General features: G+C 42.8%; 1 protein-coding gene across 3 annotated transcripts in view; it reads right to left on the reverse strand.

Annotated features, from left to right (window-relative positions):
- NAB1 (NGFI-A binding protein 1) overlaps nt 1-22,973 on the reverse strand; it is a 67,078-nt gene extending 44,105 nt beyond the window's left edge. For all 3 annotated transcript variants that reach the window (XM_058188569.1, XM_058188559.1, XM_058188549.1), the window contains exons 1-2: nt 22,680-22,973; nt 10,780-11,613 (exon numbers count right to left, since the gene is read on the reverse strand). In XM_058188569.1, the coding sequence (XP_058044552.1) occupies nt 10,780-11,598 (819 nt within the window). In that variant the 5' untranslated portion in view covers nt 11,599-11,613; nt 22,680-22,973. The remainder of the gene's footprint in view (nt 1-10,779; nt 11,614-22,679) is intronic.
- Nucleotides 22,974-27,827: the final 4,854 nt, after the last annotated feature.

Raw genomic sequence — 27,827 nt, forward strand, 5'->3', positions numbered from 1 at the left:
GAGGAAATTATAGATAAGGCCAGAATTACTCACGAATATATTCTTCCCTCCATGAAATAGTTAGCTCGCGCCAAATTCATTGCTTTGTCCGAGACAAAAAACCAGGAAGTCCCGCCTCCTATTTATAGTCTCTGCAGATGTCACTGCATGACAATTATGACTTGGCTTTGTCCCAACTCTTCCGCTGCTGCGCACGTCGATCAAGCCTTCGTAATCTTGCGTCCCTCCAAAACTGTTCTTGGGGCGTTGCCAAATCAGAAGAAGGCCCGGGAGAATCAGGCCGTGCCGGCCCCTCCCTTTGAGTGGGTGCCAGGGAGGGAGAGGGCTCAAGAGAAACAGGGCTTGCCAGGTCTTCTCCCTCATTTTCTGAATCATCCGAGTCCAGGAGTCTGGGTCCAGGAACCTGGGTCACAACACATATCCAATTTATAGTGCTTAATAAACGGAGAAGGCGATGTCCAAGTAGCAGCTCTGCAGATCTTTTGCAGCAAGGCTTGAGTTGCCCAAGCAGCAGTCATAGCCGTGCTCCTGGTAGAATGTGCTGTCACTCTTGCAGGTCGTGGCAGAGCTCGTAGCTCATACACCTTAGAAATGGTTGAACGAAGCCATTTGCCAATGGTGGAAGAAGTGACTTTACAACCAAGGGAAGCTGGTTGGAAAGAAACAAACAAGGCTTCTGATCATCTCAGGGCAGCAGTTCTCTTAAGGTAGATGCGGAGAGCCCTCCGCACATCCAAGGTGTGCCATTGTCTTTCCAAAGGATGAACCGGATGCGGGCAGAAGTTAGGTAACACCAACTCCTGTGCTCTGTGGAATAGAGTGTTGATTTTAGGAATAAAGGAAGGGTCCAATCTTAACACCACTCTATCATTGTGAAAGACGCACAGGTCACTTTGGACAGATAGAGCGGCCAGCTCTGAAATTCACCTGGCTGAAGTAGTATCCACCAAAAATGCTACCTTACAAGATAACAGTCGTAAACTGGTGGTTCTCAACAGTTCATATGGTGCCCCCGTAAGGGACTTGACTGGTGGATGTAAGTTCATCGCTCCCCAAAGAAACCGTCGGATCGTGGGTGTTGAGAGAGCGAATCTAGGGATCCACAACTAAGGACTGATGACAGAACAGCCACCTGTTGCCGGATGGTGTTGGGCGCAAATCCCTTATCTAGGCCATCCTGCAAAACTCCAGAATCGGGGCAATTGAAACTGCCAGAGGAGAAACACCAGACCTTTTACACCAGGAAGGGAATGCGTTCCAAGTGGCAAAGTAAATACGCTCGGTGGAAGGACGCCTGGAGGCTTGAATAATTCTGATGACTGGGAGAAATATTGTCTCGTCTCAGAGTGCGCCACTCAATCACTAGGCGGTCAGTTTGAGGATCCAGATGGATCAACGCTCCCTGGCTGAGCGAAATGACATCCTACGGGATCCGCCAGGGAGGAGCCACTGAGAGAGCAACAAGGTCTGCGAACCAAGACCACTGGGGCCAATGTGGAGCCAGCAGCAAGACCTCTGCTTCTCCTCCAGCATCTTCCAAATCACCTTTGGCAGAAGTGGGAGAGGAGGGAATGCATAAAGCAGACCCAGCAGCCACGGACTGCATATTATGTCGACCCTTTCTGCCCCCCGAACCGGGAACCTGGAATATAACCTCAGAGGTTGAGAATTCTGTAGAGTGACAAATAAATCCACCTCTGGAGAGCCAAACCGGTTACTCAGGAGCCGAAATGTGCTCGGATGCAGCCTCCACTCTGCCTGGTCGATGACTGAGCGACTGAGCCAATCCGCCTGCACTTTGGAGACACCTGATATATACTCTGGCTTCATAGATTTGAGGTGATGTTCTGCCCAAAGACCCAGACATCTAGCTTCCCACATCAGCAACTTCTATCTGGTCCCTCCTTGTCGATTGATATGTGCTTTTGTAGCTACATGTCGGTTAACACTAGAATGTGCTTGCCTGCAATCACCTGGCAAAAGTGAAGAAGAGCCAAATATACTGCTCATAGTCCGAGCCAGTTGATGTTCTGCCTCCAATCTTGATGGTCCCATCTGCTTTGGGCTACTCGTGATTGGCAGTGTGCTGTTGCCCTGTTTCGACACAGGGCAACGGATAAAAAATCTCGGGGAAGCGGAGATAAATTCTAGTGAGAGACCAAATCGTATAGTCCTTCTGACCCACGCAGTCAGCAAATATAGCCAATCTGCCCCATAGGAGAAGCCAACGTGCAGTTACTTACAGCGGCGAAATGAATGATGTCCTTCCCCTCAAAAGGGTCGTTTGGATGGGAAAGTCCTACCTCTGGAGGAACTGTCTAAATGACTTCCTTGCCTCTGTCCGAAAAACCCGAGATCTGGAGACCCATCACCCAAATCGGATTGAAAAGGCTATCTACAGAAAAAGGGAGAGAACCGATAATCTCGCCTTTGCTGTGCGGAAGGTTAAACCTTGCATTTGTCCCGTGTCTCAATTAACAAAAGGTCAAACACTTCTCCAAAAAGCTTGTCCCCTCTAAAGGGGGAAGACACCAAATGCCACTTATGGCAGGCATCTGCTTGCCAGGGCTTAAGCCATAGAAGACATCTGGCCATACCGATGAAGCCATTGCCTTGGCTGAGAAACTGGCAGAATTTAACATCGTGTCTATTGAAAATTGAATCGCTGCAACTATCTTATTGAGGTCTTGATGAATGTGGGTGTCAGACGGAGGAATCTTTTCCTGCAGTTGACATAGCCAGAGAAGCGCAGCTCTATTAAAGAAAGATGCAGTGGTGGACAAGTGAATAGCCCAGGCTGCTCCCCAATGAACACTCTGTAAGGACAGGTCCGCACATTTGTCGTCTGGGCGAAGGCTGTCTTCTGGTTCCCCTGGTATAGATGATGTCAAAGCAGGTATCGGAGCGTCCACTGACGGAATTTGGACAATGTTAGCCAACTCTGCTCCCACATTAAAATATTGTTTGTCAGATGAAGAAGGAGCAGGAGCTGACCCAGGCAAAGACCACTGTTTCTGAATAACATATACAAATAGACGAGGCGATGGAATGATATCAACTGACCTGCCTGGGTCAGCAAAAGAGGATCAGTGCCTTCTGGTGTCACAAACCCACCTGAAGCTTCAGGATGGGATCCCAGGTTAGCCACATTAGCTGCTTTAAAGAGAAGAGATTTGAAGATACTAGGTGAAAACAGTCCAGTAAAGGCAGGTTGTGCAGGAGTAAGACCTTCGTCTTCTGACAGGTCTAATTCTCTTTGCTTCACCTCTTCAGAAAGCAAAGGCATGCTCTCATGAGAGGGAGCTGGAGAGCCAGCATCTCTAAAGGCAGGCATATCCTCTTGGTCAGGATCCAATTGCACACTGGAATAAGCCAAAATCTCTGAATACGCTCTAGAACAGAGGTCACCAACCTTTCGGACTTCAGGGACCACTAATATGATCTGCCTAATGACCGGCTTGGTGGGCGTGGCTAGGTGGGCATGTGACTGGGTGGGCATGGCCAACTCAGTGTCACTCATGTCAAGGGGTATTTCGACAGCCTTTACTCACCCCTCTCTCCCAGCCACTCCTGGCCTCCCCGTCCGGGCTCCTTAGGGCCCCAACAGGAAGCAATTGTTGGAGCTAAGCAGCCACCACGAAAAGAGTTGGCAAAACAGCTGCTCAGTTCAAATTGGATCTGACCGAGAAGGAGGCTCAGCAGAAACACCTCACTGAGGACTAGGAGCATAGCTTTCCAAGCAGAGGGAAGACCTGCAGGAGGGCAAGGCCAGGTACTGGCATCTGGAGGCTCAGTGGGCTGAGATGGTCAGCCAATTCCAGACCATGATGCAGTCCCACTGGAACAAAGCTCTCCAGCTCTTTGCCACCAGCCTTTGCCCAATGCCCCACACTAGGAGGCTGAAGCAGACCCCATCAGAATTTCTGCCCCCTCCGACCCACACAAAAAGACCCCAAAGGGGGAAACTCTCTGCAACAACACAACCGTTCATTGCATGTATCCAGCCCAGGGGCCGTAGTTTGAGGACCCCAGATTTAGTGCAATATAAAAAATCCAAATAATTTTTCTGTGAACCACCAAAATTTTCTCACAGACCACCAGTGGTCCATGGATCACTAATTGGTGACTGCTGCTCTAAAAGGCTGATGAAGTCCATCAGAAATACCTCTCTTAATAGCCAGTGTGATAAACTCCTGCAAATTATCAGGTATAGAAGGATCATTGTCATGGGCAGGACCTTCTTCTTTAGCTGGTGGATTTAAAATAGTGAAGCAGTATGTTCTGTCCCCCCCACCCACCTCACCTAAGAAAACACCAGCACCGAAGGATGTCTGCCAGCAATTTATTTACAAGTTGGCCTGGTTTCCTTTGGCAGAGGAAAGTTCTGGCAGCTGCTCTCCAAGTGCCTGCCAAGTTTCTTATCAAGAGTCAGTGTGATTACTATCCGTTGCCGGAGCAACCAGGAGTCTAACGAATGGTCAAGAGTTACTCACGAAAATCCAAGCCTTAAATCCAAAAACTGTCTGAAGCTCACACGATGCAGTTCACACTTAGTAGCTTTTGTCCGTCACAAGGGCCCGATGGCAACCCCACCCGCTTTTATCCCCTGTGGGGTGTGGCTCAGTGAGTCAGCACTCTCTGAGCCTGCCACACCTCTTCCTCTGCTACGCACGCCTCTCTTTCTGATGCAGCCTAGGGTCAATCCAGGATTGATCCTCCTCGTCCTCTATCTGTGGGGGCTGTGACACACCTTCTTCCTGGCCTTCCGCCAGCACTTGAGGTGTTACCAGGAAGGAGGGACCTGGAGAGGGAGGCCTTGTTGGCTCCTCTCCCTCACTCTCCGAGTCATCCTCCTCCATGAGGACAGGCTCGGGGGCCAGAGTCACAACACAGTAGCTACAGGAGCCAGATTGTCAGGTGCCAATTCTTGATAGAGGGACCACAAAGATCTGTATTAGAAATAGCTATAGGAAAACTCCTAAGAGAGTATTGATCTGGACTCCCCCTGGAGATAACTCTGGATCCTGCTGCCTAACAGCTGTACTCTGCAATACCTGCAGTCTCCGCCATTTTGGCTGCTCCGATCTTCCTACCGTGTTTAGATTTAGATAATGCCTTTGGCATTATGTTTCCTCTAGCACAGTCGCAAAGGACCTGAATCCTAATAGCTCAATCCAGGCAAGTCACGCCCTCAAAGCAGCCACTGACTCAAAATGGACGCGAAGCCCTGTTGAAAAAAATGTTCTCTTGTCTCCTAGGCATGCCGACAGTCCTGCCGGCTTCGTGAGGCTCATGGCAATAAAAATTGGCCAGAATCCATGGATCATCTGGTTCAGAACGAGGGGAGTGAAGGGCGAAAGCCAAGAGCAGGCTAGCTATTTGGGAGCGCAGAGCTCCACAAATTAGGTGTTAAACACTGTCGGGCAGCTACAGCTGTATACGGTGGTCTCAAATGGTCGCCCAACTCGCCCAAATACAGGAGCGCTAGACTCTGCAATACGCTGTCCCCTTAAATGATCAGGAGCGCAGAGTTTCTCTCTCCATGTCGTGTCCCACTCCTCCGCTGACGGCCGGGTCAGGGAAATCCGAATCAGGCGTGCCTCTGCAGCTCTGCCAAAGTCCTAGCAAAGTCCTCAGGGCAGGCAGGAGATCAGAAAGTGACTTCAAGATAAGTTTAGACTTTGCCTGACTCAGAGAATGCCAGAAAGCAGATCCTTTATATAGGCCATGGGGTGTGGCTCCATGACTCAGCACTTATCCAGGCCTGCCCCTCCCTTCCTTCTGTTGCCTCCGCCTATCAAGTCTTCTGACGCGAGGGTCACTCCAATCGGCAGCTGTTGGTAATTGACCTTCCTCAGGCTCACATGCTGTGGAGGAGGGGGAGGGGTCTAGTTGCTCCGTTTGCCTGGGCATGGAGCCAGGGCTGGGGCCGGGAGGCATACTAGACCATTCCTCCGTGTTCGGAAGCAGATAAGCAGGCCCTGGCTGTGGTGAGATTGGGCAAGACACAACACTCCGGTCCTCCTACTGCCAACGGGAGCGCCAAACTCCACTGCTAATCTGGAGTGCCTGCAGCTCAACAGAAAAGCCCCCTGTAACAATGGCAAAATTTGCTTGATCAGGAGGAGGATTCTCGAACGCCCGGAGGCGAAGCTCAAGCCGCCAAGACTCACAATCACTCTGCTCTTACAGCCACATCACTTATTTTACTCATGAATCCAATTGATTAGAACAAATGCAATTTTGTGTTCATAAAGACAAAACATCCAGCAATTTCCAAATATGGAGCAATCTCTGACACATCTGTCCAGTTGAATGACTGAGTTTAAAAGCTGGAAGGTCCTAGCAAAGGGGCGTGGTTTCAACTTTCTGCACAGACTCAGTCCTTCAATTGAACAGACAGAATTCAACCCATGCCTGGATGCTATCTCCACTAGGATAGAGAACAGCTTCATCCCTTATTTTTTCATAAATAAAACTTGCTGTCTCAGGCCTGCTGGGTCTCGGGGTAAGATCTTGAGGTGGCTCCATTATTGATCAAATCTCTTGTGTGCTTTTTACTTCAACTTTTTTTTAATGAGTGTGTTTGACATGTTTCATACTTTTTTGCTGTACACTGCCTAGAGTCACTTCTTGTAACATGGGCAGCCACATAAGCTTGATGAATAAATGTGATAAATAAATATATAACGTAACAGAGGTGTTTGTGTTTAGATCATTTAAGAGTGAGTTCCACAAATTTTTACCAGCAGGAGAAACAGAATGTTTATTTCATGATCAATTAAATTTCCAATAAGCTGAAATTTTAAACTGAAGCCTGAAGCCAGTAATCACTGAAATGCATTCCGAGTCAGCCAATTCCCTCTAAAACTCTAAAGCTGTCAACAATTGACCAAATGAGCACCATTACTCCAATTGCCATTTTATCCTCCCATACTAAAACAGATGCTGTGATCCTCATGAAGATAGAAATAATTACTGTGACTTAGCTCACTTAATTCTCTTGCAAATGAGAAAGAAGTATTTTAAAATAACACTTCCCGTTTACATTCTACCTATTTTAATAAGAGGATGGATTAAAATGTATTCATTCAGGTATAAAAAATATTATTCCGTTTTTCCCCAAAATAAAACTTAATACAGTATTTTTATTATTAAACATTTAATGTTTCAATACAGAAATGTTGTGTGGGCTTGTATGTCACATTCTTCAGTGAAGAATTTCTATGGTAATTGACAGAATTTGTGGCAGCTATTTTGGAACTCCTTTTTTTTTTTCACATGTCCTACATTTAGAACGAGACAGACTTTTCCTAACAGTCAAATGGACAGAAATTTAAGCTATCAGCTCAAATATATATACATGTTCAAATCAATCTAGTTTTCCCCAATATTGGACAATCGTATGTTTATAAAGAGAGGTAATCTGGATTGCAATAACTGTGTTGCATACAGCCTGGAATCTGCTTAAACAGGTTTTGGTTACATATGCACACATAATAAACAGCTTTCCACAATAGCAGAAATTTGTTCTGAATAAGCAAATACACGATTGTGGAAGAAGAAGTTCCTTTCTCATCCTAGAAGTAAGCACCAGCTAAAATATGCATGGCATGGTACTGGAAATTACCAGATATCCCCCCCACGTCTCTTTTGAGATATCCCAATCTTTGTCTCTAAAGACAAAAGTTAGGCAAGAAGACTGAACAACCAGTATCTGAAGACATGAGCTCTGTTTCTAGCACACAATGACCCTAAACTCAGAAAGATGGAGTTCTCTTCAACTATCTACAGAGAAGCCATCACTAGTTGGACAAACCAGATAATGGTTGGAAAGCAGAGGAAATGAAAGTGGAAAGTTGGTTAGCAGCCATTTAAGAGAAATTTAATGCAAGAGAAAGTCCCCATTCTGTGTATTGCTTCCACAGCTTTTATTTATCCTTCCTATGGTAAATAAGGAAGACTATGTTTTTCATACCTAAGCACTACTGTAAATCATCTTAAGTTCTGATAAGTTTGTTGTGCAGAAGTGAAGTGATGGAAAAATATATAACAAGTAAAATAGGGCACATTTTTCAAGCTTCGTGATCCATTAAAAAAAAATAGACCAGAAAAACAAATGTTTGTTGGTTCTGAATTGTTATTTTACTGCAGTAAGCTATATTTGTTATGGAGATCACATGAAAGAAATAGAATGGTCTTTGGTTTAGCCCAGGGCTGTCAAACTCCCGGCCCGCAGGCCAAATGCATCATGCGCTGCCATGCCCACGCCTGGTTTAGTGAAGGGGGGGAAAATCCTGATACGTCATGTGATGCCGCCATGATGACTTGAGTTTGACGCACCTGGTTTAGGCCAACAGCTTGAAACTACTGCTCACTAGCAATGACATAATTGCAAGACACCACCCCGTGACAAAGCAAATCCAAGGAAATTCAGCTGATGGCCTTTCCTTAACACTGATCGTTTATTACAAATTCAAGCAATAAAATTTCCAATATTCAAATGCCCTATTATAGGCAAATCCACAGATTTCATGCACATAAAATATGCACCGATGTCCAGCACCTATATCAACACACACACAGACACACACACACACATATCCGTTTTTTTTACAAAAAGAACTGTTACAATAAATTTAACTAGGATTGGGCAGAGAATCGACAAAACAGCTGGTAAACTAGTCTGACATTTATCCAAAATTGAGGAAATACTCTTAATTGTGCCATGCTATATATGTGTAGTCAGAAATTAAGCTCCACTGAGTTTAGTGAACCCAACTCCCAGGAAAATGCATAAGAAAGTATATCTTTAACTAATAAATGTTACAACTGAGAATAATATATTTTATGCCAATTAATAAATGAATGTACTGCTAATGAAAAACAATCAAAGTAACTCCGTACAACTGCATACGACAATCTATGAAAAAAATGAATAAAAGGCAGTTTTTGAAAGGCAATTATGCTAAGTAGACACAGGCAAATTATCAAAACTTCAAAGGTTTTAACATACACTACATGGTGCCTGTAAAGATAACAACAGAGGCTGACAGAAATATTTTTATATAAAATGTTTATAATTTTGTTCACAAATTCAATGTCTTGAACATGTTCAAAATCACCAATGTCACTAGACATATTTAATTCTATTAGATACAGTTACAATTATTTGTTTTCTTGCTTTTTCCAAAGGACATATTTCATTCTTCATTCTCTTCAAAGGGAAATAAATGCATTAAATTGTTAAGACTGTGCTTATACAATCGAACAATATACATTTATTCAATTGTTTTACTGCTGTTCAGCAATATCCAATACAAATGGGCACTTCAAAGAGTAATTAGCTTGAACTTGGGTTTAAATGCTGCAATATATCATTTAGACATAAGGTTTCAAAGAGCTACAGCTGAAGTGAATGAAAGCTTAAAAAATATAGAATGTCCCTGTCCCTGAACAGCTGACCATCTCCTTGGGAATACAACAGTTCTGTTTGGAGAGAAATCAAAAACTCTTGAAGATCCTTTCATCATTTACCAACGTTTTTTAAAATCTAAATGCATGAAAAACCTAACTTCACAGCACACTTGAAAACAAGTAATTACTAATCAAGCTCCTTTTATTAAGATCTCTTTAAAACAGGGGTGCCAAACTGGCGGCGCACGGGCTGGATGCGTCATGTGCAGGCCACACCCACTGCAGCTCCACGAAGAAACATCACAATACGTCATGTGACTGCAACGTGACCAGTAGTGGGTTTCAATTTAGTTTGCTACTGGTTCACTTGTGTACGCGTGCATGCACGGAAGTGTCTGACAGGTGGGTGAAGCCTCCCGCCACCACCGCTACCAGTTCGCCTGATCCAGGCAAACTGGTAGCAACCCACCACTGAACGTGATATCGTGAGTTTGACACCCATGCTTTAAAGGAAGATATTTAAAATAATCTACCGTATTTTTTGGAATATAAGACATACTTCCCCCCCCCAAAAAAGAGGGTGAAAATTGGGGTACGTCTTATTCACCGAATGTAGCCCCTCCCACCCGCCCCCACCCTTTGGCTTTTACCTCCCAGCAATTTGCCTCCTTGCAGCAAACAGCCTGTTTCAGTTTCAGCACAGCCTGATTAGCACAAGCAGCTAATTGTGATTGCATCAGCCTCTCGACCATCATCTGTTTCAGGCTGCAGGGATTGCCATTGCCTATTGCCGCCTCCACGCACCCTGGTTTTCAGCCTCCACTGTTTGCTGCAAGGAAGCAAATTGCTGGGAGGCAGAGGCAGATTTTTTTTCCTTGTGCTAATCAGGCTGTGTTGAAACTGAAACTGAAACTGGCTGTTTGCTGCAAGGAGGCAAATTGCTGGGAGGGGGAGGCAGATTTTTTTTTGTTTTCCTCCCCAAAAAAAGGTAGGTGCCTCTTATACTCCGAAAAATATGGTAAATGTGCATTTACTGTAGAAGTTTCCAAAAGGAGCAAACAAAACTTGGATTTAAAAAGATGTCGGTTTATCAATTCCAAGTTCTGGAATGACAAAGAACAGCCAATTTTCATTTCAACTACTATTTTCTTTAATGTGTCCCCCAAAAAAGCACCTAATGCATTACATTTTGTTAAAAATACTTTACAATACATCCATAAAAATAATTTATTAAAAGTGCTTCCTGCCTATAAAATTCTTAGTATCAATGTTCCCCTAGCAAATTTGATTGGGATGTGGTGAAAAAAAAACCTCAGAGGTGTTTGAAAAAGAGCTAGCAGAGAATATCAGTCCCCAATTTACCTCATGAAGGGTGAGATGTTTGCCATCTTTTCTCTTCGAGTCAAACCTGCCATATATTGCACTGTACTTTCTAATTTCTTCTTCTTTGTGAGGGTCTTCATCATTCATTTCAAAGATATGACCAACCATCTTAGCCAGTTTTTTATTGATTTTCAACATTTCTTTCACTTCATTCAAGTCACTTCTGGGGAGAGTGGAAACCATGCGTTCCACACACTCGGTGACTGACAGAGCTGCAGCTGCATCCAAAGCTTCTGTGTTATCCTTTGGTGAGGGTGGAGAACCAATGTCAGCAGGGGAAAGGCTGTGCTCGCTCTCAGTTCCATGATGTCCTTGCCAGAGTCTCTGCTCACTATTATTTTGCGGCACTAAATTCCCCACTCCATCAGATTTGCCAGGACTCACACTCTGAACACAGGTTGTGGCGGCACATTTTGGAATCTTCACATGAGGCTCCCGGGTACTATTATTCTGTTCATAACTATTGCAGGATATTCCCAGCCAAGTTGGCGATCCTTCCGGTAGTTTATATATTGGAATGCTACTGACCGGTAAGGAAGTGAGAGGCTGGTTAAAAAGGCCTGGATTTGTGACCCAGTCTCTCAACGCTTTCTGCAGCCTTCGGACATGAAGAGGTTTGCTAGCCATGCCAACCAAGGCCATGATCTCAAGGAACTCTTCTTCACCTGCCTCACACAACTGCTGAACGTCATCCCCTCCCTGCTGTATGAAGGCATCAAAGTAGAACAAGAGATTGGCTTTCTGCAGGATGCGATAAAGCTGCAATTCACCAAGGGTTCTGGGCAAAGCTGTGGCCATTGTGGACCCAATGCCCTGCAAAAGAAGCAGAAGAGCAACCAAATTAATATCAATTTCCAGATACGCTTTTTTATTTGACATAAATGCATTCCTTATGGGTGAGCATAACAGAAGGAGGACAGGATTGGGAGCTGGTTAAAGTTGTGCTAAACTGACCAAGTAGCATTTGGCAAATTGATGTCTCCATTTTTCATCTATGGAGGGAATTCTTAACAAAGCAGTTAAAAGAAAAACAAGGTAAAACAAATACAAGTCTTTCAAAAATGGTGAAGTGTCTCATTAAAGCAGATTTGTCTTTTTGCAGACTCCTGCAGCCACTTCATAAATTGTTCTCAGCTGTTATTTGCATGTTCATGTAGTGGCTATATGTTTACCCACCCGCAGAGCCAGCTAACAGTAGCTTATGAAACAACTACACAAACCTGGAAAATGACATAACTGCTTTACTGATTTAAAGAGAGAATCAATGCTATTATGCATTGCAAAGCACCTCTTTCAAAGATTTGCACAGCCCTAATTATCTAACAATAGGTATGGCCCCTAAATATAAGAAAAAGGACAGCTCTTAGACTAGGACAGTGATGGCAAATCTTTTCAGCACCGACTGCCCAAACTGGAATGCGTGTGCATGTGTGCGCTAGAAACCTGAAGAACAGCTGGCCAGTATGCATGTGTGCGCCAGCCCAAAAACAGCCTGTTTTGGGCCATTTTCCAGCGCTTCAGCGCCTTCGAAGACCTGCTTGCCGGTGTGCATGTGCGCACCGGAAACCAGAAGAGCAGCTGGCAACGGGCCCCGCGCCCAGAGAGAGAGCTCTGGGTGCCACCTCTGGCATGCGTGCCATAGATTTGCCATCATGGGATTAGGACATAGAGGGTTTTTTCCCCCACTTGTACCTCTGATCTATTATTTGTAAAATATAAATAACTTATCAAATTACATTAAGTAAAAGTAATTTGTAAACCTTCAAGGCTTATTGTGATCTCCTAAGATGGCTCCACTGTTCATAATATCTAACGCTTTCGCTTAGCCTTAGCTTTTGCTATTATTGATGTTAATAATAACATTAATACTTCAATGCATTGCTTTAGTATTATTTTATGGTTTTATTCTATGAGATGGACAGCTATACAAATATGATCTATAAATTAAAATAAGCAAACATTCTAGAAGCCAGAGGATCTTTACCTTACATTCACTATATCTTCAACTACTTGTATGATACAGCTCCACTAGTTTATAACAATATAAAAACACTGCAGAAAAGAATTCTCAATAATCTCGAAATATTAATTCGTTTTCAAAAGAGCTATTCCACTATCTGTAACCAATGTTTGAAAAGATTTATTGAAATTCCTTCTGTGAGGGAGATAGATATGATATAAATATAAATAAATAAATGCTCAATCCTTCTAATTAGTAGTGATAAGTGTTCTACTTGCATACCTGCAGCATGACTACAGACCAGTTGCTCTAACATCTGTAGTCATGGAAACCTTTGAAAGGCTAGTGCTGTCCCACTTAAAAACCATCCCGGATCCGCTGTTAGACCCCTTGCAACCTGCATACTGAGCAAATAGATCAACAGATGATGCTGTTAATATGGCTCTGAACTACATCCTACAACATCTTGAGTCCCGAAAACCTACGCAAGCGTCCTCTTTGTAGACTTTAGTTCAGCATTCAATACCATCATTCCAGACAACTCTTCTAACAGCTACAGATATCTGAACACACTTGTAAATGGATCATAAGCTTCCTAACTAACAGGAAGCAGCAGGTGAAGCTAAGCAGAATCACATCAGATACCTGTACAATTAGCACAGGGGTCCCCCAAGGCTGTGTGCTCTCCCTACTTCTCTTCTCTCTGTATACCAATGACTGCATTTCTAAGGATCCATCTGTTAAACTACTGAAGTTCACAGATGACACAACAGTGATCAGACTCATTCGAGATAATGATGAATCTGCATAGACGGGACATTGAACAATTGCCTCGTGGTGCGATCAGAACAATCTGGAACTGAACACATTCAAAACTGTAGAAATGGTGGTAGACTTTAGGAGAAACCTTTCCATACTTCCACCTCTTACAATACTAGACAACACAGTATTAACAGTAGAAACCTTCAAATTTCTAGGTTCTACCATATCGCAAGATCTAAAATGGACACCTAACATCAGAAGCGTCATCAAAAAAGCACAACAAAGAATGTTCTTTCTGTGCAAACTCAGAAAGCTCAAACTGCCCAAGAAGCTACTGATACAGTACTACAGAGGAATTACTGAGTCTGTTATCTGCACCTCTATAACTGTCTGGTTTGGTTCTGCATCCCAATAAGACAGACACAGACTTCAGAGGATAATTAGAACTGCAGAAAAAAAACAATTGCTATCAACCTGCCTTCCACTGAGGACCTGTATAATGCATGAGCCAAAAAGAGGGCTGTGGAAATATTTAGACCCCTCGCATCCTGGACATAAACTGTTTCAACTCCTAACCTCAAAATGACACTATAGAGCACTGCACACCAGAACAACTAGACACAAGAACAGTTTTTCCCCGAACGCCATCACTCTGCTAAACAAATAATTCCCTCAATACTGTCAAACTATTCACTAAGTCTGTATTACTATTACTATTAATCTTCTCATCGTTCCTATCACCCATCTCCTCCCACTTGTGACTGCATAACTGTAATTTTGTTGCTTGTATCTTTACGATTTATATTGACTGTTTTCTAATATGATTTGATTGCTTATTTGTACCCTATGACTATTATGATTCTTGATGAACGAATCTTTTCTTTAATGTACTGAGAGCATATGCACCAAGACAAATTCCTTGTGTGTCCAATCACACATGGCCAATAAAGAATTGAGTTGAGTTGAGTTGAGTTGAGTTGAGTTGAGTTGAGTTGAGTTCTATTCTATTCTATTCTATTCTATTCTATTCTATTCTATTCTATTCTATTCTATTCTATTCTATTCTAACACTTATCCCTGCATTTTGTAAACAGAAATAATCTAATACAGAGGACTTTTATTAATGGTACATAATATTAAAGTTATAGTAACCTGGAGAACTTTATCATTAGAGCAAATTTAGTTTTGTGCAGACATTCATTTAAAATGGATCAAAATGTCTCATTACATATGTTCCAGTGCTAGAAAGAACTGTCATCCACCTTCATGGATCCTCCTTTACAAATATGAATTAAGGTGGAGGCTAAAATCTGGTCAAACCTAAGGCCTTTTACATCAGACTTAATGCAATATCACCCCCTGTTCCTCTTTCATGTCCCTGTTTGATTCTGTTCTTTCTTTACACAAGACAAGTTTAACAACCCAACTACAGAAGGGAAAACTTGGCTTGTTACAGATGTATTCTTAAAAGTGTGCAACAATATCTGTATGTATCTCTTGGCTGAAGGTTTTATAAAGAAGTGAATAAATTAGGGGAATATTCTGGCTTTTTTCTATTGCTCACTGTCAATAAAAGTGCATGAAAAGGTAGATTATTTAGATTCAGAAGAAAAAATAGTGCAAATGAGAGCAATGTAAGCATCTGTAATTTTTCTGCTGAAGTCAATGGAATTTTGAAAATGATCAAATATACAAACCTACATGAGTCTGTTCAAATTCTAAGTAGACTGAATGGTGTTTCTCAAACTGAAGCAAATTTATGATTTTCTGATCAAAGATACAGGTTGTCTTCAACTTACTACAGCTCGTTTAGTGATGGTTCAAAGTTACAACAGCACAGAAAATGCCATTTTTCACACTTACAACCATTGCAGGATCCCCATGGTCACATGTTCAAAATTCAAATGATTGGCAACTGACTGATGATTGTGACCTTCTGACAAGCAAAGTCAATGGGGAAGCCAGATTCACTTAACCATTAGCAACTGTGTTATTAACTTAATAACTGCAGTGATTCACTTAAAAATTGTAGCAAGAAAGGTCAAGAAATGAGGTAAAACTCACTTAACAAATATTTCACGTAGCAACAGAAATTTGGGGCTCAATTGTGTCCGTAACTTGAGGACTACCTATAACACTGTGTTAAATTTGATCCGCAGCATAAATTAAATAATTTATATCATCTTTATTTAATTCCTTTTTAAAATTACAGTTATAATCTGCATTTCTTATTGGAGCTCAAAGTTCTCTCAATTAGCCTCATACCCATAGTGCTATGACATAGGTTGGCTGAGAGAGTGACTGAGTCAACATTATCTAGTGAAGTAGCATGCTCAAGAATTGTCCCACTCCCAAACCAGTTATCTTAATCAGTACGCCAGAGTGCTCAACTCTAACTGATCTCAGCTCCTAATCATGCTAACTAATAGATGATGGTTTTGAAAGATGGTGAGCGTTTTAAAAATAAATCAAATCACATTTGCTTATCTCATGAAATTTGGTCTATAGGTAGTCATTGGTTTGTGATGGCAACTGGGACGGGAATTGCCACTCTAAGCAATGCAGTTGTAATATCACGTGACCACACTGCTCAGCAATGGCGGTTCCAGCAGTCCTAGTTGCCAAAGTTAAGTGAGGACCACACACATAGTTAAGCAAGGTCTGCATGTGACTGGGACTTCCAACTTTCTGCAGGCTTTCCCATGGATGTTGCTTATAAGAAACCAGCAGGGAGTATCGAAAATTATGATCATGTGACTACAGCTCATCATGACATCAGAATTGCTGGCCATGATTATAGAGACACTGTGATGACCAAAACTGTGAGGACTGTTCATAACTACAGCTCATTCATTCAGACATTCACGTTAAATGAGGGCTGCTGGATTTGAAATAAGCTCTTACTTTAAATTTAATTTCTACTAATTTGGGAGTCCAGCAGATACAACAGAGGTGTGTTGTGGACCTCATAATAACTGCGGGTATTGCACTGCAAGAGTCACATGCATTGTAGAGTTGCTGTTCTGTTCTTTTCTAGATTCAGGCCTGCACTTTTAGCAATACATTTTGGGGCAAATAAATCCAAAGCTAAACTGTTGTTCCAATTCAGAATTTTAAATGGGGGAAAGAATTGATCAGATGCCCTTAGAAGATATGATTAACCACCAAGGGTCCACTTTTCTTATTCAACAATCAAGTAATCATCTACTCATTTCATGACGCCACAGCCTACCTCAGTGATTTGCCCAAAGTTTCTTGATGGGAAGAAAAGAAGGTATAAGTGGGGAGGAATGACTCCAAGAATGTCAAGCTGTGTCACGCCAGGACCTGGGAATCAAATCTCTACCAGTGGCTGACTCAGAGCAGATGGAACTCCCAAAACACCAAGGAAGAAGCTATGCTAAAATGCCTCGCATAACTATTGATAGCTGCACTGAAGATTGTGCATGGCGTCATTTTTGTCAGATATAGGCCTCACAGTGGAAACCCCATGGTGAACCACTCATCGCCTGCTCAGAAGCACAAAAGCACTGATTATCTGAATCCAAGCGTTATTCTACAGTTGTGCTCTAAACTGCAAAGTGCTTGAAAGAAACCTACCAGCTCAGTAGACCTACACTTTTGTCTCAAGAGCAACACCCTGTCAACCAAAGACAATGACAGGATTCACTGATAATCAACAATCAAGTATCTTACATGTATGTGTGAATTAGCTGTCATCCAAATTCTTTTCACACATTTCTACATGAAGGGAAAAAGCACATTCAAAAGAGCAACAGGCTCCTATCTAGCTGCTGTCCTGATGCTGAACAGTTTCTGCTGATCCAAAAGACGGCAATTACATTTAAATTTCTAGGCATAAAGATTTCGTCTGGCACTGAAAACCATTATACAGATTCCCAAATTCCTCATAATGGACCACATGCAAAAGTCTGCACTCCAGGCTTCCCCGTTTAAGACAATCTTGTAGAATAAAGGTAGGATGGATCCAGGAAAAGCTGTAACATAAGAGGCATAGATAAAAACCCTTGCAGCTCTTCTGAACATTCCCTGAGTTATAAGAATAGGCCAAAAAAAAAAAAAACCCAACCCAAAACCTTCACCTCCTTTATTAGTTATACACTCACAGGACCTCAAACACCATTTTATACTCCTGTAACCCACCTTTTAAAAAAATGCTTGAACTCTTAGAGACACTAAGTGACAAACTCTGCATGCTTATCTTACTGTAAAATCAGTCTTTTGAAAAATCTCTCTCTCTCTCTCATATACACACAGAAAGAACAAGTCTTTGAGATATTTTTAGTAGTTTCCTCCAGATGAAAAGATACATATCAGGCGCCACTTCTGCCCAATTTGTATGACTTTTTTATGACTTCCATTTTGCCGTTAATTTTGTTGTCATTCTACTGATTTTGAGAGTCAACAGCAAAAATAAAAATCTAAAATAATTAGTCTAAATCAGACTGTCAAGTGCAAAGATCAATCAGGTGCTTCTAAACTACCTTACAAGCCAAATATTAATGAAACAAAATAACACGCATGCTATAGTAACATTCTGACAGTACTGTCCTAAGAGTGGCTATTCCAAAGTTAAGAGTTAAGTGGAAACTTCCCAGGTTCTGTAGATCCTAGCCCACCAACTTTTCAGACTCAGGGACCACTAAATTCATAATTTTAAATCCTGTGGACCACTAATACGAATTTTTTAAAAAGAAAAATAGTATTTAGTGCAATATAAAAAATGCAAATAATTTTTCTGTGGACCACCAAAATTTTCTCACAGACCACCAGTGGTCCACGGACCATTGGTTGGTGACCACTGCTGTAGATGTTGCAGAAAGACAGGTAGGTGCTATCTAACCAATAGCGGTAGAAACACTTGGTGTTATCAAATGAAGAGATCCTCCCACCAATCCTTTCTCAAGACCTCTAACATGACCATTTTTTTAAAAAAATAGTAACGATTCTTTCAGCCAAAGATGACTGTGGGAAATAAAGGTACTTGCATGTTGTGTGTGAAAATTGGAGAGAGGAGGAGTTTATGCTGTGATGTGGCTCATGTGGGCGAATTATAAAGGAGAACTCTTGGTGTGGGTTGCTAACAGTGGGATGAATGTACATTAAGTCTTTCGTGGTGGCAAGAGATGCTGTTTGAAATGCTAGAAAATTTGCCATCAAAGTGCAGAAAGAAAATACCACTGAAAGGACATTTTTCTTTCTTTCAAAAGGTAAAGTCTGACCCCAAACTCCACAAAAAGAAGCTAACATTAAAGCATCAGTCTTCAATGTGTTCTAGCAGCAAATCTTTTGCATGGTTAAGATGTTCCTGATGTTTCAGATCAGCTTCTCCTCTGATTCATCTATAATAGGAATGACTGAGGACAGAGGGAAAGGGAAGGAAACAAAACAGATAAATATTTTGTATCTCTCCCCCCCCCGCCCCCCAGATCTGTACAGGTGTTAGTTGACAAATTAAAATTGCACTTCCATTTTAATTTGGCTCGCTTCTCCCTCTTTAATTAGGAAACTTCAGTTATATGGAAGATATCAAGCAAAACTTAACAGCAATAGTTTAAGTGACACAGATTTTTCTATAAGTGGTTAGGACTGCGGTGGTAAGATTCCACTTGATTACAGAGGTATCAAATATCAGTAAATATTTCTTGGTTTTACCACATAAATGGGAACAAATTCCAAGCTTTAATAATGAATAACCCTACTGGCTTTCCCCATCCAATACCAATGACGTTCCATAGAAATGAATAATTTCTCCATAAAATGAGCTAAACCTATTTCAAAAGAAAAAGATGCAAAGAAAAGTACAGTAATATTTTCCCACAGCCATTTAGCTTTACTACCCTGGCACAAGCTCAGACCTCTCATCTTCATTAAAAGAGTAATTATCTCCCAAGAGAACTTTCCAAAAATATTGATTTCAGCAAGTGCATGTCTCCAAAAGGTCTTTTTAAAATGACTATGCTTTGGACAACTGTTTATTCTTTCAACAAATGAAATCAATATGAAGAGAGAAGAGGATGTGGCAATTTTAAGATTTACTGACAATTCTACAGAGATCTTTAAAATTAATTATACTGTTTCAACTGTACCAAGATTGTATTATAGTTTTTGTATATTGCATATTTTTGCAATATTATTTTTGTAGCAGAATACAGTAATAATATTTCTATATTTGTGCCTGAATGTGCACATACAGCTCAAATATCCATTATCTACCAATTTCTTCAAATAAAAGACTATGCATGTAATTTGGTAATATATCCAAGAGTTCCTCCTATCTTAAATATTTCAAATACTCAAAAGTATTCATAGACTGTAAATAAGACCTCCTAAATTGAAAAGTTGAACTGTGTATACCATTTTCTCTCACACTTTTGGTTGTGCTATGTCCCCAGATATTTAAGGGACGGGGGGAATCAGAATCTTCTCAAGGAAGCATTTTATGTTGGTTTTGACTTCAAGCATATGCCTATTGAAACATGTCCAAGTACCATACTGACAGTGGAACTGAAGTTTTAAAACTAAATTAAAGATGTTCTTTTTTATATATATTTCTATATATATTTCTATATATATATATATATATATATATACACTAAATTAAAGATGTTCATATATATATAGGGGCGTGCATAAGCATAAGCATAAGCATAAGCGCACAAACGTGCCTACCGTTCCTGTCCTATTGTTTTTCTTTTCTTCTTTCTATATATATGCTTATACCTCCTTATATTTACCCATATATGTTTATATACTATATAATCTTTTGTATGATTCCTACATATATTGTTGTGACAAAATAAATAAAATAAAATAAAATAAAATGTGTGTGTGTGTGTGTGTGTGTGTGTAGGTCTTTGGTTATTCGGGTTTTCTCCCGTGTAAAATTGGAAGTGTCTTGGCGATGTTTCGACGAAGTCTCATTTGTCATCTTCAGGCTTCAGCTTCGTGCTTCACTGAAGCCTGAAGCTGAAGCCTGAAGATGACGAATGAGACTTCGCCGAAACGCCGCCAAGACACTTCCAATTTTACGCGGAGAAACCCAAATAACCAAAGACCTACATACAAACACCCGTGAAAACCTCAGAAAACAAATATATATATATATATATATATATATAAACATATATATATATATATATATATATATATATATATATATATATAAACATATATATATATATATAAACGTAAGTTTCCTAATTCTGAAGATGTTCAAACAAATTATTATTAAAACTCCAATCCATTCATGCAGCAGACTGACACCCACTATGAAGATGTAGCACGACCACAAAGCCAAACAACAGCTATGCAGCTCACCAGCTCAAAAACCCCTGCAGCACAGACTAGACTGAGCACAACCAAGCCCCCACCAACACAGGACACACCCCCAGCCAATCGGAGCACAGAAAAACCCCCATCCAATCAGAGCACAGCCAAGCTCCCACCCAATCAGTTCAAACCCCCACTAGCAGTTAAAAGGAAGAAACAGCTGCGATCACACATTGCTCCCAGAAGCATGAAGCTGAAGCCTGAAGATGACGAATGAGACTTCGTCGAAACGTCGCCAAGACACTTCCAATTTTACACGGGAGGAAACCCGAACAACCAAAGACCTATATACAAACACCCGTGAAAACCTCAGAAAACAAACATATATATATATCTATATATATATATATATATATATATATATATATATATATATATATATATATATATATATATATATATATATCTATCTATCTATCTATCTATCTATCTATCTATCTATATATATATATAAACATATATATATATATAAACGTAAGTTTCCTAATTCTGAAGATGTTCAAACAAATTATTATTAAAACAAATGTTAATCCCATCGGCAACTAACTAAGATTAGCTATCCATTTCTAATCAACTGTTTACTGCGATCACAGACAAGCACACCCTTATCTATACCTATTTACATAATGTGGTAAAGCATCGCTTCTTTTGCAATGTATGGGTTGTATACCATCTCTCCCAACTTTTAGTGAAGACAATACAAGGATGTTTCAGTACTTTCCGCCCACGCCCTCACCCTTTTTTGCACTGGATTTCTCTGGGAATTATCCACACGCCACCCACCCACACACGCATCCTCGCTCTCCTTCCGGCAATCTACAGCGGCAGGAACCAACTGCAGCGCGGGAGTGGTGAAAACAGGCTGCTAGGCGAAAAAGAGGCAGGGCGCTTCTATATTCCGTTCGCCCTTTTCCCCCCCTCCTCTTACAAACGCAACTCTGCCTGTACATCTATTTAACTTAGAAGGAAGCCCCGCTAGCCCCCCTGTTACTTGATCCCAGGTAAATGCGTAGAGGAATTGCGGCCTCGTTTCAGACAGGCCGCTGTCCCAGTCAATTTCGCTTCCGATGAACACTAGAGCACGGCTCAACGAACTTCGCACGGATGTTACCTGTGCATGTTACCCGTGCGTGTTTATCTAGAACTGTTTCATCTTACCTGCCGCCCAAGCTGCTTCGTGCATTTTTAACCAGCCGTTGACTTTCGGAGCGAGTTTGAAGCCCGCGCGCAAGTTTGCAAGCCGCGCAGATCGGGCTGCGGGACGAGACGCCGAATTAAAGACCGCAGTTCCAGTTTAAAAACCCTAAGCACACACACCCCTATTCCAAGCTCCCGCGATCAACACGATGTTTAGTATAAAAGTAAGGATCGCGACTGAAAAACGAGACCTGCTATTTTCATACTATTTCTTCCGGAGTAGAGTATTAAATAAACCCACTGGCAGCAATGTCACTACTCCCAGCAACTTGCAAGGACAGAACGCAGTTTGGCTTAAAAAGAGCTCCGCTTCCCGCCCGCCCCCCCCGTCCTACAATGCTTGTTTCGCAAGCCGAAAGCTCCAGCGCACGCAACGATCCAGAACGCATTCTGGGTTTTAAGACGGTGCCGGAGCCTCTGAAAGGCACGCGAAGGCAACGATTCGGCAAAGCGAGAAAAGCGCACGCGGCGCAAAAGGGCGCGCCGCGGAGCCTCCGGACTGCGCCGCCCCACGCCTTCGGAGTTGAAGCGAAGCGAAGCCGCCGCTCCGCCCGGAAACTCCCGTGCGATCGCCAACCACAAGGTGAGAGTTCCCGTCCTTACTTACTTGTCTCCAGGAGGACGTCCTCGCAGCCGCCGCCACTGTTCCGCCTGACCGTCCGGCTCTTGTCTTAGCCGGAGAGGCTCTTGGGCAGAAGTTACGGCCGAAGTCCCTCTCGCCTGCGGCCAAGCTTTTCCCTTTCCATCAGTGGGTGTGCTGCTTCCGCCGCCTCTCAGGCTCCGCTCTGACCCGCAAGCCTGAAGCGCGGGAATGGCTGCCGCTCTGGCGGCGGCGGGAGCAGGAGCAGCAGCCTCCGCCTCCTCCTCCACCGCTGCCGCCGCCGCCGCCACCACCGCCGCCGCCGCCTTCTCTTCTCTGCCTGCGCATCCACGGCCCCCTCCCGCGCCGTCACATGGGGAGATTCCGTTCTTGCTCCCCGCCTGCTCCGCGCTCCTGCTCCTCCCTCCCACTCGCGGCCGCGTGACGCAGATCCTGGCGTGGGCAGCGCGAGGCCGGGGGCGGCGGCGGCTGCTCCTCCTGGCTCGGCGGCCCTTGCCTGGAACAGAAGGCGAGCCGCTTCGAAGGAAAGCGCTTGGCAGCCGGGCAAGGGAGAGGCGGCAGTGCCGCAGCCCCTAAGCGCCTGGGTGACTTTAGTTTAGAGGAGCAGCGAGGTTGCAAGGACGGCCAGCTTCTGGGGAGAGGCATTGGCGTGGGCTCCTCTTCCCCGAGGGAGATGTAGAATGGGGGTCTCATTCAGCTCCCTCCCCCCCTTTGCAGGGGGATGGTTTTAAAGTTTGGCCTTGCTTGAATGCCCGCGTTGCGTCACCGCCCCAGCAGAACCGCAGCTTCCTAATGGGGTTTATTTTCAGAGCTATTATTATTTTGGGTGGGTAATCTATAGTTAGGTTTGCAATCTAAGACTGGTGGAAACTTAATAATTCAAATACTAACCAACGGCTTAAGAATTATTAAGGTAGCGTCTAAGAATCCAGGCAGTTCCAAGCAAGGTTTTGTTTTTGTGTGTGTGTGTAAAATTAGGGTCTGATAAATTCAATATGTCCAGCTATCAATTGCTCTGGATTGGTTATAACAACGTATTTCTTTTTCTGTAAGTGTTCGACTTCAGTCTGCAAGCCCTGGTATTTCATCTTTTTTTCCAATTATTTTTTCATCAATACTAGCACCACCCGTAAGAGCATCCTCAATGAACCAGACATTCTTCTTTTCAATAACTGATATGAGACATGTTATGAATAAGATGCCTATGTGGAACTTTAAGTCCCATGAAAGCTTTACCCACTCATTACCCAAAACCTTCTCAACTTGATGGTCCCAGTAGTTTTTACTACATTTAGATTCAAACCTCCGGCAAAGTTTTCAGTGAGGAATTCTGGCAACTCAATCATGATGCTGCTTGTAGTCGGTGAAATTTTGCTGTAGCCACTGATCAAATGGTTACTTGTTTTATCCTTTTTACTATAAAGTTGACATTTGCTGTTGTTTGTTGAATTTTTACCTTCATGCAGCTAGTTGGCAAAGCTTGTTCTTGAGCTGCTAAAAGAATGCCTTCAGTTTCTTTCTTTAATACTCCTGATCTTAACTAACTCCTTGGTGGGTTTTTCTTTTTTGGTCAGCTTTTCCTTCTGTACAATAATGGCCAAAATTGTGGAACCCTTTGGGAAAAGTGTATTTTCTAAAACTAGCTAATAACACCACCTTTTTTTGGAGTAGTACCATAAAATTATATATCAGTGAAAAGATAATTTAATCAAGAATGTAATGCAGTAACTTTTATGAAGGATTTGCTATTAGAATAGCAGTTACAGTATAAAGAAGAAAAGAGAAACAGATAAAAAAACGAGATATACAAAAATTATCACGTCAGTTAATACTTAGTTGGCTAACCTTTAGTATGATTTATGGTCTTACGACGTCTTCCCATGGAGTGAACCAAATCTTTTAGTTCTGCAGTTGTTATAATGTGAAACCAAGATTGAATGATTAGTTCTATTAACTGGATTTTATTGCTGGGTCACTTCTGACTAAAGTTTCTTTAATCGGCACCATAGATTTTCAATTGGATTAAGGTTCCCAGGCCATTCCAGAAGTGGAATATGATTATCTTGAAACTCCCCCAAAAAAGTGGTATTATTGGCCATCAAACCTCAAAAATATACTTTTCCCAAAAGGTTTCCACAATTTTGGCCACTACTGTATCTTTCAAGTATTGAGTCTTAATTGGCTTATTCTTCCAATGAGCAAATCTGTATTCAATTGCTTCTTTTCTAGAGTCATTGTTTCTAAGAGCTTTTCTTGATTGACTGCCTGCTGGCTTGGCCTTCATACATATTGAGTTCTTCTTAAAGATCTTAATTGCCACTATTCTGAGCACTTGTTTTTATTTATTTTATTTATTTATTTATTTGATTTTTATACCGCCCTTCTCCCGAAGGACTCAGGGCGGTGTACAGGCAAGATAAAACAAGTGCGTTTTCAATTCACGGCGAAAGGTCCGAAGGTCAGGTAGTTGACGCAAACCAGGGGGAAGTTCGTTCCAGAGGGTGGGAGCCCCCACAGAGAAGGACCTTCCCCTGGGGGCCGCCAGCCGACATTGCTTGGCGGACGGCACCCTGAGAAGTCCCTCTCTGTGAGAGCGTACGGGTCGGTGGGAGGCATGTGGTAACAGCAGGCGGTCCCGTAAGTACCCAGGCCCTAAGCCATGGAGCGCTTTAAAGGTCGTAACCAACACCTTAAAGCGCACTCGAAAGGCCACAGGCAGCCAGTGCAGTCTGCGCAGGAGCGGTGTTATATGGGAGCTACGCGGAGCTCCCTCTATCACCCGCGCAGCTGCATTCTGGACTAACTGAAGCCTCCGAGTGCACTTCAAGGGGAGCCCCATGTAGAGAGCATTACAATAATCCAAGCGAGAGGTAACGAGCGCATGAGTGACCGTGCACAAGGCATCCCGATCAAGGAAGGGGCGCAACTGCGAACCAGGCGAACCTGGTGGAAGGCCCCCTGGAGCGGCCGTCAAATGATCTTCAAACGACAGCCGCTCATCCAGGAGGACACCTAAGTTGCGCACCCTATCCTTTGGGGCCAATAACTCGCCTCCAACAGTCAGCCGTGGCTGCAGCTGACTGAATCGGGTGCCGCATCCACAGCCACTCCGTCTTGGAGGATTAAGCTTGAGCCTGTTTCTCCCCATCCAGACCCGCACGGCTTCCAAACACCGGGACAGCACTTCAACAGCTTCATTGGGGTGGCCTGGGTGGAAAAGTACAGCTGGGTGTCATCAGCGTACAGCTGGTATCTCACCCCAAAGCCACTGATGATCTCACCCAGCGGCTTCATATAGATGTTGAACAGAAGGCGAGAGAATCGACCCCTGCGGCACCCCACAAGTGAGGTCCCTCGCGGTCGACCTCTGCCCCCTGTCAACACTGCTCATGACCGGTCAGAGATAGGAGGAGAACCACCGATATACGGTGCCTCCCACTCCCAATCCCCCCAACCGGCGCAGCAGGATACCATGGTCGATGGTATCAAAAGCCGCTGAGAGGTCTAATAGGACCAGGGCAGAGGAATAACCCCTGTCCCTGGCCCTCCAGAGATCATCCACCAATGCGACCAAAGCTGTCTCCGTGCTGTACCCGGGTCGGAAGCCGGACTGGAACGGGTCTAGATAGACGGCTTCATCCAGGTATTGGGGTAGCTGTCGCGCCACAGCACTCTCTACAACCTTCGCAACAAAGCAAGGTAGTTAAGATGTAGTAATTTCATGCAAGTAATAAATAACAGTAGTATTTTCCCCCAGAAAATAGACATAAGCGGGTGATTTATTTGAGTAGTCATGTCCAGGGTTGTTCAAAAGTGAATTCTTAATTCCTGCCTAAAACAGGGATCCCCAACCCCCGTCCGTGGACTGGCAGGCTCTGCGGCATGCCTTGCAACTGGGCCTCGCAAACAAGAGAAACTCCATCCAGGGATGAGGGCAGCACATACCCCCTCTGGTCCGTGGAAAATCCTCTCTCCATGGAACCAGTCCGTGGTGCCCAAAAGGTTGGGGGCTGCTGGCCTAAAATGAGTAGAGAATTGCAGCACCTTCTTTCTTTCCCCTATATTCCTCCGCTTCTCGTCTTTTGAATGCTTTCCAAGAATTCAAACACTCTATCCAACAATGCATACATTTGTAGCACATGTCTGATTATACAAATTGCACAGTGAGATTTCATCTTAAAGTAAAGGTCAGATTGTAGCAACAGACTAAAGGTTTTATGGTGATATTACACCCCAGATAATATATTATTCAGTCTTTTCAAGCTTGTGCTTATTTCTGCACTGTATCTTTCAGTTACCGTATATACTCGAGTATAAGCCGAGTTTTTCAGCACATTTTTTGTGCTGAAAAACGTCCCCTCGGCTTATACTCGGGTCTATACCGCCTATACTCCTAGTTTTTTTTTAAAGCCCTCGGCTTATACCCGAGTATATACGGCTTATACTCGAGTTTTTTTTTTTCTTTTTTTTTTCACATTTTACGGACTGAAGCCCTGCGGTGCAGTGAGAGGGCGGGCGGGGAGCCGCCAGCCTTCTCAGCTGAGGGAGGAGGGTTTCAACCGGTAGGTGCCTCATTTCCCACCCTCGGCTTATACTCGAGTCCCCAGTTTACCCCAGTTTTTGGGGTAAAATTGGGGACCTCGGCTTATACTCGGATCGGCTTATATTCGAGTATATACGGTATTTGTCCAGCTTCCAGTTTCTTTTTTTTAATTGCTGTTGCTTTTTTCAGCTGTTTCTAATGTTGTTCCTGAATATTCTATCATAAAGTCATAAAGCCACCACCTTCCAATTAAAACACAAATGCTTATGGGACAGTAAAGTTGCAGTATCTGAAAAAGCATTACTTTTGAAAAGAGAGGAAATGATGATTTTCATTAACTGGGATTAAAAGAGAATAATGACAAATATATTCCAAAAATTAATATAATCTGTCATTTATAGAGCACCCATGAAACAATGAGTTTGTTAACAAAACTCCTATTCACATGGACAAAGAACCTGCTAAGTTTCACTGTTCTTCCAAATGATTTTCCAAATGATTTTATTTGATTCCATTGAGACTGTTCCAATCGTATACATAAATTGTTGCAAAGAGTAAGTAAGTCATAGTGAAATGAATTGCCAATTTTCTGAATATTGTCAGATAGAGTT

Source organism: Ahaetulla prasina, chromosome 1 (genome assembly GCF_028640845.1).
Source record: "Ahaetulla prasina isolate Xishuangbanna chromosome 1, ASM2864084v1, whole genome shotgun sequence".
NCBI classification, from domain to species: domain Eukaryota; kingdom Metazoa; phylum Chordata; class Lepidosauria; order Squamata; family Colubridae; genus Ahaetulla; species Ahaetulla prasina.